The 14,415-nt window shown below is 39.9% G+C and overlaps 1 protein-coding gene and 1 long non-coding RNA gene across 6 annotated transcripts; one reads left to right on the top strand and one right to left on the bottom strand.

Annotated features, from left to right (window-relative positions):
- Positions 1-12: 12 nt before the first annotated feature.
- On the bottom strand, positions 13-1,793 carry LOC131523355 (uncharacterized). The gene is made up of 3 exons (XR_009266756.1): positions 1,728-1,793; positions 979-1,102; positions 13-910 (listed from the first exon to the last, which is right to left on the bottom strand). It is a non-coding gene; the product is annotated as an uncharacterized LOC131523355 (long non-coding RNA).
- A 215-nt stretch (positions 1,794-2,008) lies between these two features.
- Positions 2,009-14,307, top strand: rab3gap2 (RAB3 GTPase activating protein subunit 2 (non-catalytic)). 5 transcript variants are annotated; one of them, XM_058748917.1, is made up of 35 exons: positions 2,010-2,333; positions 3,249-3,322; positions 3,533-3,650; positions 3,745-3,826; positions 4,114-4,161; positions 4,595-4,670; positions 4,822-4,923; positions 5,066-5,165; positions 5,282-5,380; positions 5,565-5,713; positions 5,807-5,886; positions 5,998-6,087; positions 6,218-6,357; positions 6,934-7,129; positions 7,217-7,360; positions 7,466-7,548; positions 7,692-7,756; positions 7,828-7,918; positions 8,011-8,132; positions 8,240-8,444; positions 9,165-9,262; positions 9,348-9,453; positions 9,542-9,702; positions 9,777-9,951; positions 10,424-10,564; positions 10,697-10,803; positions 11,073-11,139; positions 11,256-11,326; positions 11,411-11,446; positions 11,525-11,599; positions 11,772-11,987; positions 12,528-12,617; positions 12,844-13,044; positions 13,200-13,364; positions 13,442-14,307. In XM_058748917.1, the coding sequence occupies exons 1-35, from the start codon at positions 2,015-2,017 to the stop codon at positions 13,592-13,594; spliced, it is 4,245 nt and encodes a 1,414-aa protein (XP_058604900.1). In that variant the 5' UTR covers positions 2,010-2,014; the 3' UTR covers positions 13,595-14,307. The 5 variants fall into 5 exon arrangements, with proteins under 5 accessions (XP_058604899.1, XP_058604900.1, XP_058604897.1 ...); XM_058748914.1 differs by having other exon boundaries at positions 11,525-11,644; XM_058748915.1 differs by having other exon boundaries at positions 2,010-2,348.
- The last annotated feature ends 108 nt before the right edge of the window (positions 14,308-14,415 follow it).

Raw genomic sequence — 14,415 nt, 5'->3', positions numbered from 1 at the left:
TCAAGTGTTTCATTAAAATAAGCAGCTCTGTAACTCTCCAATGCTGGAAAGTGTGGACAAGGACAATCTGTGGTCTGTTGTCATGGCTACTCCGGCCATGCAGGGTCAGGCTCTATTTCAGTGCAGACAATGGGCTAAAACTGTGTTCAGTAAATTGAAGTGCCATCTGAAATTTCACAAGATTGGTTCGTTTAATGACCTGAATAAATTTCTTTAATCGATCGAATCAAAATTCTGCCTCTGCTGCTGTTTTTGTGCATATGAAGTCTATCCTTAGTAATCGGAGCTTTGTGTTTTAAAGATAAAGTAAAGCAGGGCATGTTCCTAGAGCACTTCAGTTGTCTAATAAGATGTTAGGGACATGATTTGTCCTTAATGTGAATTGACGAAGCAAACAGGATGCAGAATATCAGTTCAAATTTGAATGCAAGGAAGAAATTCATTTAACTGATAGTCATGATAAATATAGCCATTTTGATGGGTATTGCCTGATGTACTTCCAGCTGTGAAGAAATTTCCTGTGATATAGTGATTACATAGTGCCCAGCTTCAACTTTAATGGTGTATTTTTTTAATTTTAGCGTAGTTCTTCGATCACAGGGTTATGACCTTGTTCCCTCTGAGCGTCCATCAGTGTGCGGCATCTTCTCCACCGCTTTAGCCCTTACAGGAGCTGTAATCCAGGTCCATGCTGTGTTCACTGGCCTCCTGAGTGGCCCATCAAAGAGGCAACCACAGAGAATGAGGCAGGGAAGGATCACTTGCAGTTCCACCAGGAGCCAGACAAACAGCAGGAAGAGGCGGCTGTCAGCAGCTGGAGTGCGACACTCCCTGCACAGATCTCACTCAGCCAACAAGCTAGCTGGCTGTTTCTCAGCAACTGAACAAGCCTGCAGTCTCTGACCCTGTTCTGTGAGGTGAAGGAGATTGATCAGTGACAGGCCCAGTCTGCACAGCTTTAATGTGTTTCTTTATTACCTGATGGTCTTGAGTTGAAAGCTGAGATCTGTTAGATGTCTTCATGGAGACCTCATTGCCTCCTGAAATTCTTCTCTTAGCACAGTCTGTTCTTACGTGAACTCTCTTCTCCATGATCAGGTTTCTTGCACAGAACATTTTATTTAATCAGTAAATCTATTTACTACTGTGTTCTTATAAAGCAGTAATGCACGTGAAGGCTTCTGGTACTAAAAGCTTATTTTTGCTATTGGGTAAGTAAATGAACAATAAAATCACACTGGCAAACATCCAGACAACAGTATAATAAAACTGAAAGACCTTAGCAGTTCTCAGGATCTTCTCTCTCTCTCTCTATATATATGTTTTGTGTTGAACATTTTATCAATTTATTAGTATTTGTGGACCTAAACAGTTGTTTTATAATTTGTAGGCTACCTTTTACATTTTTTGTTTTTATTATTTCATTTTTTTAATGTCAGGTTCCATACCCCGTATACTGTCACAACAAGTTCCACAATGTTAAAGTATGTCAATAAAGAGAAAAAATAAAAGTGTGACAACTAGCCCTCTATTTAATATAATATATTCTCTTAATCGAAGTACTCTTTAATTTTAAAGTGTCACCAACAGGTTATAGCATTCATATATGTGATGTTTGTTGATCTGTGTAATGCTAATTATTACAACATAAACATGTTAAATATTTATATATATACCCTACATATGCATTTTTTTCTTGTCTAAAGGTGTTCAAATAATTAGCATACCTGAACGAAAGGATCTGTTATCTTCATCTCTGAGGAAACTGCCTCGTTCAGGAAAGAGTTTTGAACAGTTTAAATAAAAACAGTTTCGTACACTGACATTTATATTATATTATATTATATTATATTATATTATATTATATTATATTATATTATATTATATTACATTACATTATATTATATTACATTATATTATATTACATTATAAGAAAATACACTTAATAGAATTGAAACGAGCGTATCCTCCAGGTCAGCAGGGGGCAACCGCGCGATTAGCGTGTCTATAGCGGATGTGTATGTGTCATACCAAACTCACAGCACAACAACATACTGACACCTCAGCTGGATCTTCTGACCCGCTCGGGTCCAAAAAAACACTCGACACCCTCACAAACTTCACTGACATACTCATAAACACACTAAGAGTCGGTTCGCGCAGCAGGCGGAGGGTTTATGTCGTAGAATCCGCAGGTTCTGGGTCCGGTTCCGCCCGAATCATGTCCTGCTGTCTGCTGGATTTCGGCCGGGTCCAGGAGCTCAGACAGGTGCGAGAGTTTCTGTTCCCCAAGCACAACAACGCCGGACCCGAGGAAGAGAAAACACAAGCAGGTACTGCTGGAAACAGTAAGTTGTGTGTGTGTGTGTGTGTGTATATGTAAAGTCCAGTTTAATGATGGTTCTCCTGCACTGCGGTTGTTCAGTGATTTATGGGTGTTAGTTCGGGTGTGTGGGGTTCGGCTTGGATGATTGGTAGAGTTGGAAAGTGGTTTTCGATAGGTAAAAGCAGAATAACACAGCCATGACCAGAACCGACAGGCTGTGTGTTGGGTTTTGCTTTGGATACAGTACGGAAACCACATTGTCCCCAAAACAATAATAAAACGACAGTGATTGACTTAGTAAATAGTGTTTTAATTAAAATATATAAATGCAGAACGATCAGTGTGAAACTCAGGTTTAGAGTTAAAAGATATAAAATATACTGTTTTTATACCGAGCTAATAATAAGTAAATTGTATGTGTTGGTGAATTTTGAAAAAAAAGAAAAAATGTATACAAAGTGAATTGTCTGACTGTGATGCAGAATAACTTATTCACTCCCTGCAGAGAGAAGGAGGGAGGAAGGGAGGTGTATTTGCCCTTGGTGAATGAGTCATCCTGCAGAAAGGTCCTGAAACACATGACTGCGTTAGAGACAGTGAATGAACGAAAGAGAGACGAAGAGAAAGACAGGGAGAAAAGAAAAAGGAAGGGTATATTGACAGTTTGTAAATGAGGTAAAACTTGTATTCATGATTTTGTCATGTGATTGGCTGGTGATTTGTGTCAAAACACTTGACCATAGAGGCGTAAGAGAGAAATGAGCATGCAGGGGATGAAAAAGAGAGAGAAACCAGATGAGGCAATGTGTGAACTCTCACAGAGGTTGAAGGACACCAGATAGAGCCGACTGACTGTTTAATGTGAATAGATTCATCCTTGCTGACTACATTATTTACAGCACATCTTTTTCTCTTTCTCTAGAGAATGAGTTAACGTGGGATGACTCAGACTGGGGCTCTTGGGAGAATCCTGATGGTAAAGAGGATGGAGCTCAGGTTTGTATTAAAAGATTTAAAAATTGTCAACGAAATGTCATTCTAAACCTGTATGTTGTTATTTTTCTGTGGAAGACAAAAGTTGAAATTTTGAAGAAAATACTTACCTCTCTTTTCCATACAAAGACAATTCACAATGAGCACAAAATAACATAAATCCACCATAAAAACACTTTTTCCCCCCATGAATTCTGCATGTTTTTCTCCTAGGCTGAGGAGGAGGAGCAGCAGCAGAGCACCCCCTGGCTACAGGACTGTGTGCTGTCTCTCTCGCCCTGCTCGGATCTGCTGGTCATCGCTCGAGAGCACAAAGCCGCATTTCTCTCTGGTACACACAGCAGTGATTAATCTCTTCTTTACTGGTTATTGATTGGTATAACTTGTGTATGAATTGATTGATTGATTGATTGATTGATTGGCAGCTAAGTGGCGGACAGACGAGAGTGGGCAGGAGGAAATGACCCTCGCTGTGACCTGGAGTGGAACGCTGAGCGCTGAGGAGGGGTGAGAGACCGAAGAAGAGAGGGGAGGGTCAGGATTGGATGGTTTTATGAGAAATAACATGAAGGGATTTAATCCCACAAAGAGGACAGAATGAGTTACAAGACAGAAATGAAGGACTGAGCAGTATTATGAGTATAGGAGTTTGTAAACATTTAATAAAAAGATAATTTTATTATAAGGAGGATTGTAAAAAGCTGAAAGATAAGAGGCAGAAGAACAAAAGAAATAAAGAGTGGCAAAAATCAGTTTCACTGGTTTTCAATTTTTTTTGTCTGTTCTTTCCACAGGGAGTGTATCAGTAGTGTTATCTGTATTCCATTGGCCAGCCAGAAGAGGTAAGAACATCACAGTTGCATACATGTTCCTGTATACAGTGACAGTAAAGACCTTTTTATTTTGTTACAAGAGATTTCTGTTCATTTAAGAATCCTACAAAAATCCATCACGCTTTCCACAAAAATATTAAGCAGCACAACTGTTTTCAAAATTGAAAATACTGAGAAATGTTCCTTGGGCAGCAAATTTGCATATAAGAATGATTTCTGAAGGATCATGTGACACTGAAGACTAGAGTAATGGCCGCTGAGCGTTCAGCTTTGGCGTCACAGAAATAAATTACATTTTAACATATATTAAAATAGAAAACAGTTTAATTACAATATTTCACAATATTACTATTTTTGACTGTAATTTGGATCAATAAATCAAAATTAGTTTAAAAAATGTATCAACCTCAAAAGGCAATGTATGTGCTAATGATGTGTTTAGGAGTTCTACCGGTCGGCCTGATTGGACCTGTATTGTGGTTGGATTCAGCTCAGGATATGTCCGTTTCTACACAGAGGTACTGTGATGTTTTCTGTGATGTTCAGACTCTCTAAGGAATTGATATGTTTAATAAATAGCTATGTGTCATATTTAATCAAAACCAGACCAGTATCAGCACAGCCACTGGTCTAATCCATGTGCGTGTGTGTGTGTGTGTGTGTGTATAGAGTGGTGTTCTTCTGTTGGCCCAATTGTTGCATGAAGATCCCGTGCTGCGACTGAAGTGTCGCACTTATGAGATTCCACGTCACCCTGGAGTAACAGAACAGGTAGAGACACCTCTTATGCTGACTTGATGTGTTCAGTTCTGCACAAAGCATCTGTTAAGCAATTGTTAGCAAGGTTAAACATGACATCTGGCTACTTTGACGACGTTCTGATTAGATGTTGAAATGTCTGTTTCTCTGTCAGCACGAGGAGCTCAGTATTCTGTACCCAGCAGCCCTTGTCACCATCGATGGCTTTAGTCTCTTCCAGTCATTACGTGCCTGTCGAAACCAGGTTGCCAGAGGTAGGAGAGAGAGACTTTGACCAGGTTGTCATGTGACCAGTAGTCCCTTACCTATTTTTAATTTAGTCTGTCATGCTATTTGTTTTCACGCATTTTATTCCCTGCACCGGTTTCAGCTGCAGCAGCAGGAAGTGATGTCATCCAGCCTCCACCACTGGCCTATAAGAAGTGGGGCCTGCAAGACATGGACACAATTACAGACCATTCCAGCATAGGTACAAGAGAGACTTCTTACAGTTTCTTTTTTTCAAAAACAACATTTATTTGAAATAGATTTTTTTTTATAAATGTTTAATCAGTTGAATTCATCATTGCTTAATAAAATGATTAATTTCCTTCAAAAAATTACTGATGCAAAACTTTTGAATGGCAGTGTGAGGTAATGTCTTTCTCTTTCAGGTATTACTACTCTGAGTGTGTTTGATCAGATGAAAAATGCATCTGTCCTTGGAGGATTTCATGCTTCGGTTAAAGGAAGCCCTCCTGCTATGAGTCAGTATATCACAGTGGGAGGTGGACCCTACACTGGGTTCTACTATGCTATAGAGGTACAAACACATCTTGTTTCATCGGTCTGTTGTTGGTGTTTGTAGTTGTTCTTGTTGATTATGGCCATTTTTCTTCTCTCTCTCCTATCTCAGGGTAGTTCTCAGCCTCTTCTCTCCCATGTGGCTCTGGCTGTGGCCAGCAAACTCACATCAGCTCTGTTCAGTGCTGCCAGGTCTGTGTCTGGGTTATCTCTTGGCTCTTATTAGCACTAGCCCGTCATGTTCAGTTTCACTCCATGTTTACTCATTCTACGTCTTGGCCTCTCTCTTTACTTTCTGCGTAGTGGTTGGTTGGGATGGAAGAGTAAAAATGAAGAGGAGTCAGTGCAGAAACAGAAGCCAAAAGTGGAGCCAGCCACAGCCCTTCCTGTTAGGTAACTCTATGTGCAGTCAAACTAACTCTTATCATGCACATCATTGCCTTTTAACTTCTTGTAATCATATACACACACACAATATTTAACTCATTTAAGAGCATAATTAAATTTTTCTGCTTTTATTCAGGTTTGGTCTTCCAGATTCTCGTCGACATGGCGAGTCTATCTGTCTCTCTCCATGTAACACTATGGCTGGAGTCACAGATGACTTTGGCAGAGTCACGCTGCTGGATGTGGCACGAGGCATCGCTATCAGGATGTGGAAGGGTGAGCAGTGAAGCGCTACTAATGTAGTCTGATTTGTAGCAGGCATCTTATGAGCCTGTTCCTATTAAATTGCACGAAACAACTTGTGACTCACAGGATTTGAATACATGTGATGAATGCTTCACTTAACAAATGCACGCAAAACATCACAGCTGTTACCTAAACAGTATTGAACACTTATACATTTTTTGTCTTTTGAAACATTAAAACATTAAGTATCACAGTTTCGTATTAAGCAGCACTATTTCCTTATAAGAAATGTTTCTTGAGCACCAAATCAGCATATTAGAATTATTTCTGAAAGATCATGTGACACTAAAGACTGGTGTAATTGGTTCTGAATTTTTTATTTTTTATTATTTTTTTTATTAAAATAGAAAATAGAATTTTAAATTATAATAGTATTTCAATATTATTACAATTTTACTGTATTTTTGATCAAATAAATGCAGCCTCGCTGAGCATGATAGACTTCTTTCAAAAACATTATAAAATAACTTTTGCCCCCAAACTTTTGTGCAGTAGTGTATATAAACAATAATGTTTTTACGTAATATCTGTATTATGTGCATGCAGGCTATCGTGATGCTCAGCTCGGATGGGTGCAGGTGTCAGAGGCTCGTGGGGAGAGAGATCTCGCCACATCTCCATCTATGCCCCGCCGACATGCTCAATTTCTGGTGATTTACGCCCCACGTAGGGGTATTTTAGAGGTGTGGGGAACTCAGCATGGACCACGAGTAGGGGCTTTTACTGTAGGCAAACACTGCAGGTACATACTCGCACACAAAACCTAAAAACAACAGTCCTGATTGCTACCATCTGAAATTGCATATTCATTCATGTCTCTCTTTTTCAGGCTGCTGTACGCAGGTCACAGGTTAATGGGTGTGAACAGTGTAACCAGTCAGGGCTGGCAAATCCACACACAACAAGTGTGTCTGTTTGACCCGGTTAATGGAGCACTGAGAGCCGTCACCATACCATTCCACCTGGCACTCAGGTGCATGCTCATACATAAATATTCATGAACATGTGCACATTAATATTCACGAACACACACACAATGCTGGTTAGTACAAATGTGTCTGTTCTGTGTGTTGGTCAGTGATAAGAAGAGCGAGCGCGCTAAAGACATGCACCTGCTCAGGAGACTTACCACTTTACTGAGGAGCAGGGAGGTGGAGCCAGGTCAGATCTACCTCATTAATATTCATGAGATTCCATGCATATGCTTTGTTGTCATCCAAAACATTTTTAAAGAACCACTACCCAATGTTATATTTTTGTTCTGTTACACATGTTTGAGTTGACCTTTAACCTTTGATTGACAGCTCTGCTTGAGAGTGAAGCACAAAGTGTGTTACTGGACATTAAACATCCAGCTATTAAGAAACAGGTTAGTAAAACAGACATACACAAACATATATGTTAACAAATTGTTTAATAAAATATTTGATTAATTGACAGGCCCTGGAGTCACTTTTGTCCAATAAGACTGCACCAGTGTCCTGTTTGACCAATGTTACTCGTGCATTATTGGCTAGCCTGAAAGAACAAGGTAACACCCTCAGTCCTCACTGGGCATAGTGTATTTTTTATATTTAAACATTTGTCAGTGTTTGATCTGTTTTTCATGTGTGTTTGTATTAGATCCTGAAGCAGTTGACGAGTCATTGCTGCAGTTTTGTTCATCCCAGCTCAAACTTCTCCAGCTCTACACAGACGTTCAATTACTGCACACACCAGATACATCACCCACTGAGCCAGAACATGTGCGTAATACAGACACTATCCTGTTGACCTAAATGATAAACTAATGTATCATCTTCACACTAGGATTTGAACTAAAGGCCTTTGATTTGAACTACTTTCCATACAGCCATCGTTTTCTGGCATGGAGGAGGATCTTGCTCGTGTTGGCCCAGTCCTGCAGCGATACACAGAGATGAACTCTCGGCCCTGTGTCTCATTTGCTCAAGACTCAAGTGGGCCACTGCCAGTCCGAACATTTCTGTCTCAATTGGAGTGGGTGCACGGAGAGCTCAGAGTAATTAAACAACCTGATACCGATTGGACCCAGCTGGGTATTTATTTCATTGTGCATTACTTTTATGCTTCTTTTAAGTTTCATAAATGTTTACATTTTATTTAAGTATTCATTAAGGATGCACAAAATATTGGTACCACATGGGTTATCAACTTTTTTTAAAGGGATAGTTCACCCAAAAATGACAATTCTGCCATTAATTACTCACCTTCATATCCTTCTAAACCCATAAGACCTTCGTTCATCTGCGGAACACAAATTAAGACATTATTGATGAAATCCGAGAGCTTTCTGACACCGCATAGATGGCAACACAACTGACAAAATAGTCCATTTACATCAGTGGTTCCATAATGTTGATGAATCTACAAGAATACTTTTTGTGTGCAAAGAAAACAAAAATAATGACTGTCAGTTCTGTCAGTCTTCGAAGTGTGTTTATGAGAGTAGGACGATGTATGCCTCTCTGCCCTACTTTTCTTTTTCTATAATCCATTACACTCAAATGTAAATCTTAAATGTAATCTTTAGCAAATCTCAAAATGAATATGAATTTTTCATGTTCTATGTTATGATGTTGTGCACTCATTTGTAGCATTTAAAATGTTGTCCTTAATGTTTTGTTTTTGATTTATTTAGTCAAAATAGTGTAACATTTTCTGTATTATCAGTCATTGGCAATAACGTGAAAATAATTTGTATCATTCCAAATTTTAGTATTGATGCATCACAAATGTGATTTTTGTGTGCATTTCAGGTAGTTTCCTGTTCTGGGGTTGTCTGTCTGGTCAGAGTCCTTTACAAAGAGTGTGTGAGACTCTGCAGGAAAGTGGCATTAGCCCTCAGCAGCTATTGGTAAGTGATATAAAGAGAAAAAAGGAAGAGGTTGGAATGGTTAGAATGGAACATGAATTTCTGCTTTTTTATGTCTCTCTGGCAGTCTTTGCTTTTGTCAGTTTGGCTGAACAAAGAGAAGGATGTGCTGAAGTGCCCAGATGCCGTTTCACACCTGCACACGCTGCTGTCCACCCTCAGCTCCATGAAAGGTCTTTAACGTCATCTGTGAGAGAGATCAACAGAGATATTTTTATCCAGTATATTAACATTTTAATTCTGTGTGTGTATGTGTGTCAGGAGCGGTGGATGAGTCATGGGACGGCCAGTGTGTCTCACCCTGGTGGCAGCAGGTGCGCACAGCTTGTGTTCAGTCTGAGAGCTCCGCCGCCGCACTACTGGCTGCTCTCGTTGCTCATCGTGTAGCCAAGAATGCCATCACCAGGCTGGCAGAGAGCAAGGTGTGTGTGTGTGTGTGTTTCTGTATCTGTAGAGTTGGTGCAGCATGTGTGTAACGCTCTCTCTCTCTGTGCAGTTTCAGGAGGAGTGGGAATGTGTTTCTCTGGAGGTGGAGCAGTGGGTGGTGTGTATAAAGCAGTTGGAGGATGTTCTTGCTCTGCAGACACTGCTCTGCCTGCCGTCTCCTCAGGGCTCTACAGGTGGCGCTGTCACGCGCTGCTCAGTCAAAACGCTATTAGATAGTGGCAGAGGTGCATAAAACACACACAAACTACTGTTACAAAGTTTGGGGTCTGTTCCAAGGTTTGGAGTTTTTAAAAAATATATTTTTAATTATATTTTTTATTTAGTAAAGATGCATTAAATTGAACAGAAGTTTATATTCGTTAAAGAATGGCTGCTGAACATTCAGCTTTGCCATCACAGGAATAAATTATACTTAGAAATATAGCAAAATAGAAAACAGTTGTTTTAAATTTTGGTCATATTTCACAATATTACAGTTTTTTCTGAATCTGATTTATGATTAAATTAAGCAGCCTTGGTGAGAATAAGAGACTTCTTTTAAAAACATTTAATCAATTTTGCCGACCCAAAACCTTTGAACAATTGTGTATACTGGAGCTGTCAGTAAAAATTTGATTTAAAATATCTGCTTTCATATAAGCGAAGATGAAATTATATAATTTGTAATGTTTTCTTATTTTAATTTTTTGTTTTTAGGTAGTGTAGCAGACTGTGTTTCGAAGTTGATCTTCCGACAGGGTGTGTCTCCAGATCTCCTGAGGGATATACTGCAACGGAGGGGAGAGAATGAGCCCACGCAACAGCCAGTACAGCAAGGCGGGGAGGAGAAACTGGAGGGTAACTATGGAGATTCCTGATCAAGTTACTTAGATGTTAGATCATTTTAAAATTGTTCCATGGTGGTTTCCTTTTATAATAGTTCTTTAAGCTATGTGTTTGACTGAAGCATCTGTGTGTGTGTTGTCTTAGAGCTGCTGGAGTGTGTGTGTCAGCGGTTCCCAAATTCTCTGTCTCCTGATGTGCTGTTTGCTCACTGTAGCTGGGAAAACGTGGTCCAGTGGAACAAAGACCCAGAGGTAAAGTCTTTATACAATCTCAAAGCTTTTTTTTAACAGAGTTAGTAACTCAGATCCGGTTATTGTTTAGAAATTACCGGAAAAATACGGCAACCAAATGAGTTTTGTTTTTGTTCATTCTTTTTGTGAAAGAATTGCATTTATTTATTTCTAAGTACTCGCTTCGAAAAAGTAAAGGAGTATTAGAGGAACTGGAATTCCTTGCAATCTTCTACTGGAGAAATATCAAGCAGTCACGTAGGACTTTTCATCTCTTCCTTTTTCCTCAGGTGGGGCAGTACTTAGAGTGGTCGGTGGAGTTTTTGAAGATGATATCCAATCCTCACATTCAGTTGGGTAAGAGATATTTGCCATACATTGACTAGAAGAAAGCTGTTTTTTGTGTTGGCATAGCAATGAATATGAAGTTCCATGTGATAACATTCTATCCTTCATCTATACTCTTCTCTCAGGAGTCTCTGCTATGATGTGGCTGACCTTCATAGTCAAGCGGTTTTCGGCTGCTGCCTTCCTAATGGAAAAGGTTTGCATTTCTGTGTACTCCGGCTCTTCTTTTTTGTGTGCTGTGTTTAAGATTTAATAATTGGCTGTGCATGTGTTGATGTAGGTGGGAAAAGCACCTAAAGATCGGCTGTGCAGACGGGTAAGAGAAGTCACAAAGCACAAATTAAATTCAGATCTGTTTCATTTAATTCAATAACGAATATATGTGTGTTTTTAGGATGTAGGAATGGGAGATGCAGCTGTGAGGAGTTTCCTGGGCTCTTGTGTGCAGTTACTGCAGGCCCTGATGGAGGTCTCATCTTCCTCTTTTCTCCCTTCCTTTCCTTTTTTCTCCAGAGTAAGGACTGATTAAACTGGATGCATGGGCGGAAGCATGTCTGAAGTTACTGTGGATTTTACAGTGATGAGCAATGTATGGGTTGAAATAAAAGTGAGACATATTCTAAACTTGTTTTCTCTCTCAGGCGGATTCAGCGGTGGAGGAAATGTCTGCTCCAGATGTGTGTGTGGAGGAAGTGTGGGGCGGTGCTGAGGGTCCGGTGTCTATAGTGGAGTTAGCTCTGGATCAGAGGTCTGTTCACTATCCACTTGTTCAGCATCATTGTGTGTTAGCGTCACTGCTACACGCCACCATGACCTTCTCTCTGCGTCTGAAACCGCTCAGCCTGTTCGACAGCAAGGTAAAAGCACACAATTATGCATTTACACATGCACACCGTACGAAAATTGGAATATTTAGAAATTTACTGTTTAGCGCCCTAAAAAAGTCATGGTGAAGTGATTAGCCATGGTGCTTATGTGTGGGATGCAGGTTCAACTCAACCTGCAATGTGTACCGACCCAATTCTCCTGCTCTCTCTCACAGATTATTTCCTGTCACCCTCAACTATATGTCTATATTAAATTATAAGAGTTTAGCCATGTGCAATTTGAGTTTTTAAACTATTAAAGTTTCCTTGAAATCAAAATTGACAATTATTTTTTTATGTGCCCTTATAATCTTTAACCAAATACATTAACTTCCCCTCCCCAAATTTGCAACATCTCATCTCTGCAACCTGTCACTGTCACTTAAACAACAATGATCTGTTCAATTCCTGATGGAAAAATCATGTTCAGCCCTACTTTTTTTTAGCCAATTCAGCCATTTCACTCAAAATTCATTTGCAATTTCTGATTTATGCCGACTTATTGTTGTTCTCTTTTTCTATCACCTACAGGGTAAGAATGCATTTTTTAGAGATTTGTCATCCATTCAGTTGCTGCCCAGTGGAGACATGGACCCCAACCTGGTGGCTTTGAGACAAGAGGTGAGTCACAGTGTCACTCTCAGCACTGGAGGCAGAACTGCCGCCATCAAGAACACCTCCATGCAAAATGGCTTTATTTTATACAAAAGATTTATTTTATAGTCACATGCATCTTATAGTGACAGTAAAATCTAGACCAAAAGGCTCTTAAATAACAGATCACAAGATGTTTATAGCTCGCCTCTGAACCAATTTTGATGTATTACTGTCTTGTGTGTGTGTGTAGTTTCTGATGAGCGTGTTAACAGGCTGGGTGAAGGTTCTAGCTGAATCGGAGGAGAACAGTGTCAAACACAGCGGCGCTGAAGACATGTGGCCGTCTGTGTGTATGGAGCTCTCGTCTCTACTGCAGGTCAATACTGACATCCTGCGCAGACACCTCGTCTGTGAGCTTTACAACCAGGGCCTGGACCTGCGAGCCGAGGAGGTAACACATGCTCACACACACACACACTGTTACACCTCCTAGGCATATAAAGAAGAATGAAATATAGAGGTTCTAATGAGTATTCTTTTTGCTTTCCTTTCTTTTGGTTATTTCTTGTTTTTAACTTTCTCTTTGTACTTTTTATGATCTCTCAGGTGATGATGGAGGTGCAGGACAAGGATGTTTTGGGCTCTCAGCTGCTGGTGTTGATTGGTCAGAGACTCTCCTTCTCTCTGCTCCATTCTCAGTCACAGACCAAACCCAACATGGAGCTGTTGGCCCGTCTGCCGCCCACCCTCTGCACCTGGCTGAAGGCTATGGTGAGATCACACAGACTGCACAGTTCTCAAAACTCTTATCACCTTACACTCATCTGTGTCATGGTTTGTGTTGCTAGGACCCCAGTGAGCTGCGCTGTCCCTCAGTCCCTCTGTCTCAGAGCAGTCGACTGATCAACAAAGTCATCGAGATGCTCCCCGAAAACCATGCCCAGTACAGCCTTGCCCTCCACCTGCTGGAGGCCGTGGACTCTTTACATGAAGAGCCCTGATATAAAGAAATGCACAGGAGGAGAGAATGAGAATCATGTTTTTTTTTAAATATTCTAGAATCCCCTGAGACCTGGAAATCCACCCAGACAGCAGCCTAAATAAATGCAGCTTCATCATCAGTAATCTGCTTAATTTAGCAGACTTGAATTTCTTTTTCACAACTGTCATTAAAATAACATATCAAGAGCACTAGCACATCTAGAGAATGTGCTATCCCACAATGCCTGTGCACACTGATTGTGTCACAAATAAAGGGCCTGGAATCTCTAGTGTCTAGAGTATTATTAGGATAAAAATGTTATTCATGTACAGTAGTTCTGTAATTAAAGAAGAATGGCGTTCTTCACAAGGAAGATTTAAAAGAATATTGTGTTGTAATCAGTATAATCAAACAATTCAGTATATTAACACCATGGGGGGTCTATTTTCTATTTCAAATTCTAGATGTTCTTGTTCATATATTCTGCCAATTAAACATGTCTGCAATGTCTCAAATTGATGCTGTTTAGTAGCAAACAAGCACTAAAAAGTCTTCTGTTATTGTATGTGTTATTTTAAATGTATGAGTTTAGGTGTGATTGCAAGGTGAGACAAAAGAAAGATTTCACTTTAGTAGAGCTGACCTTTTATGCAGTCCTGTACCAGCTGTGCCTGGCTGCTCATATAATGCAACGTTAACCGTGATACCAAAAATAAAGACAATTTCAGAGAACTGTTGTGAATCTCATTGTCCTCAAAATGAAACGGGAGCAGTAAATTTGCAACAGCATTAGAATATAGTCTCAGCTTTCAAGTTCTGTCCATTTCCTCATGATAGCCA

Source organism: Onychostoma macrolepis, chromosome 17 (assembly GCF_012432095.1).
Source record: "Onychostoma macrolepis isolate SWU-2019 chromosome 17, ASM1243209v1, whole genome shotgun sequence".
Lineage (NCBI taxonomy): Eukaryota > Metazoa > Chordata > Actinopteri > Cypriniformes > Cyprinidae > Onychostoma > Onychostoma macrolepis.
Note: the sequence above shows the minus strand (reverse complement) of the source record. Positions and strands in the feature narration are given on the sequence as shown.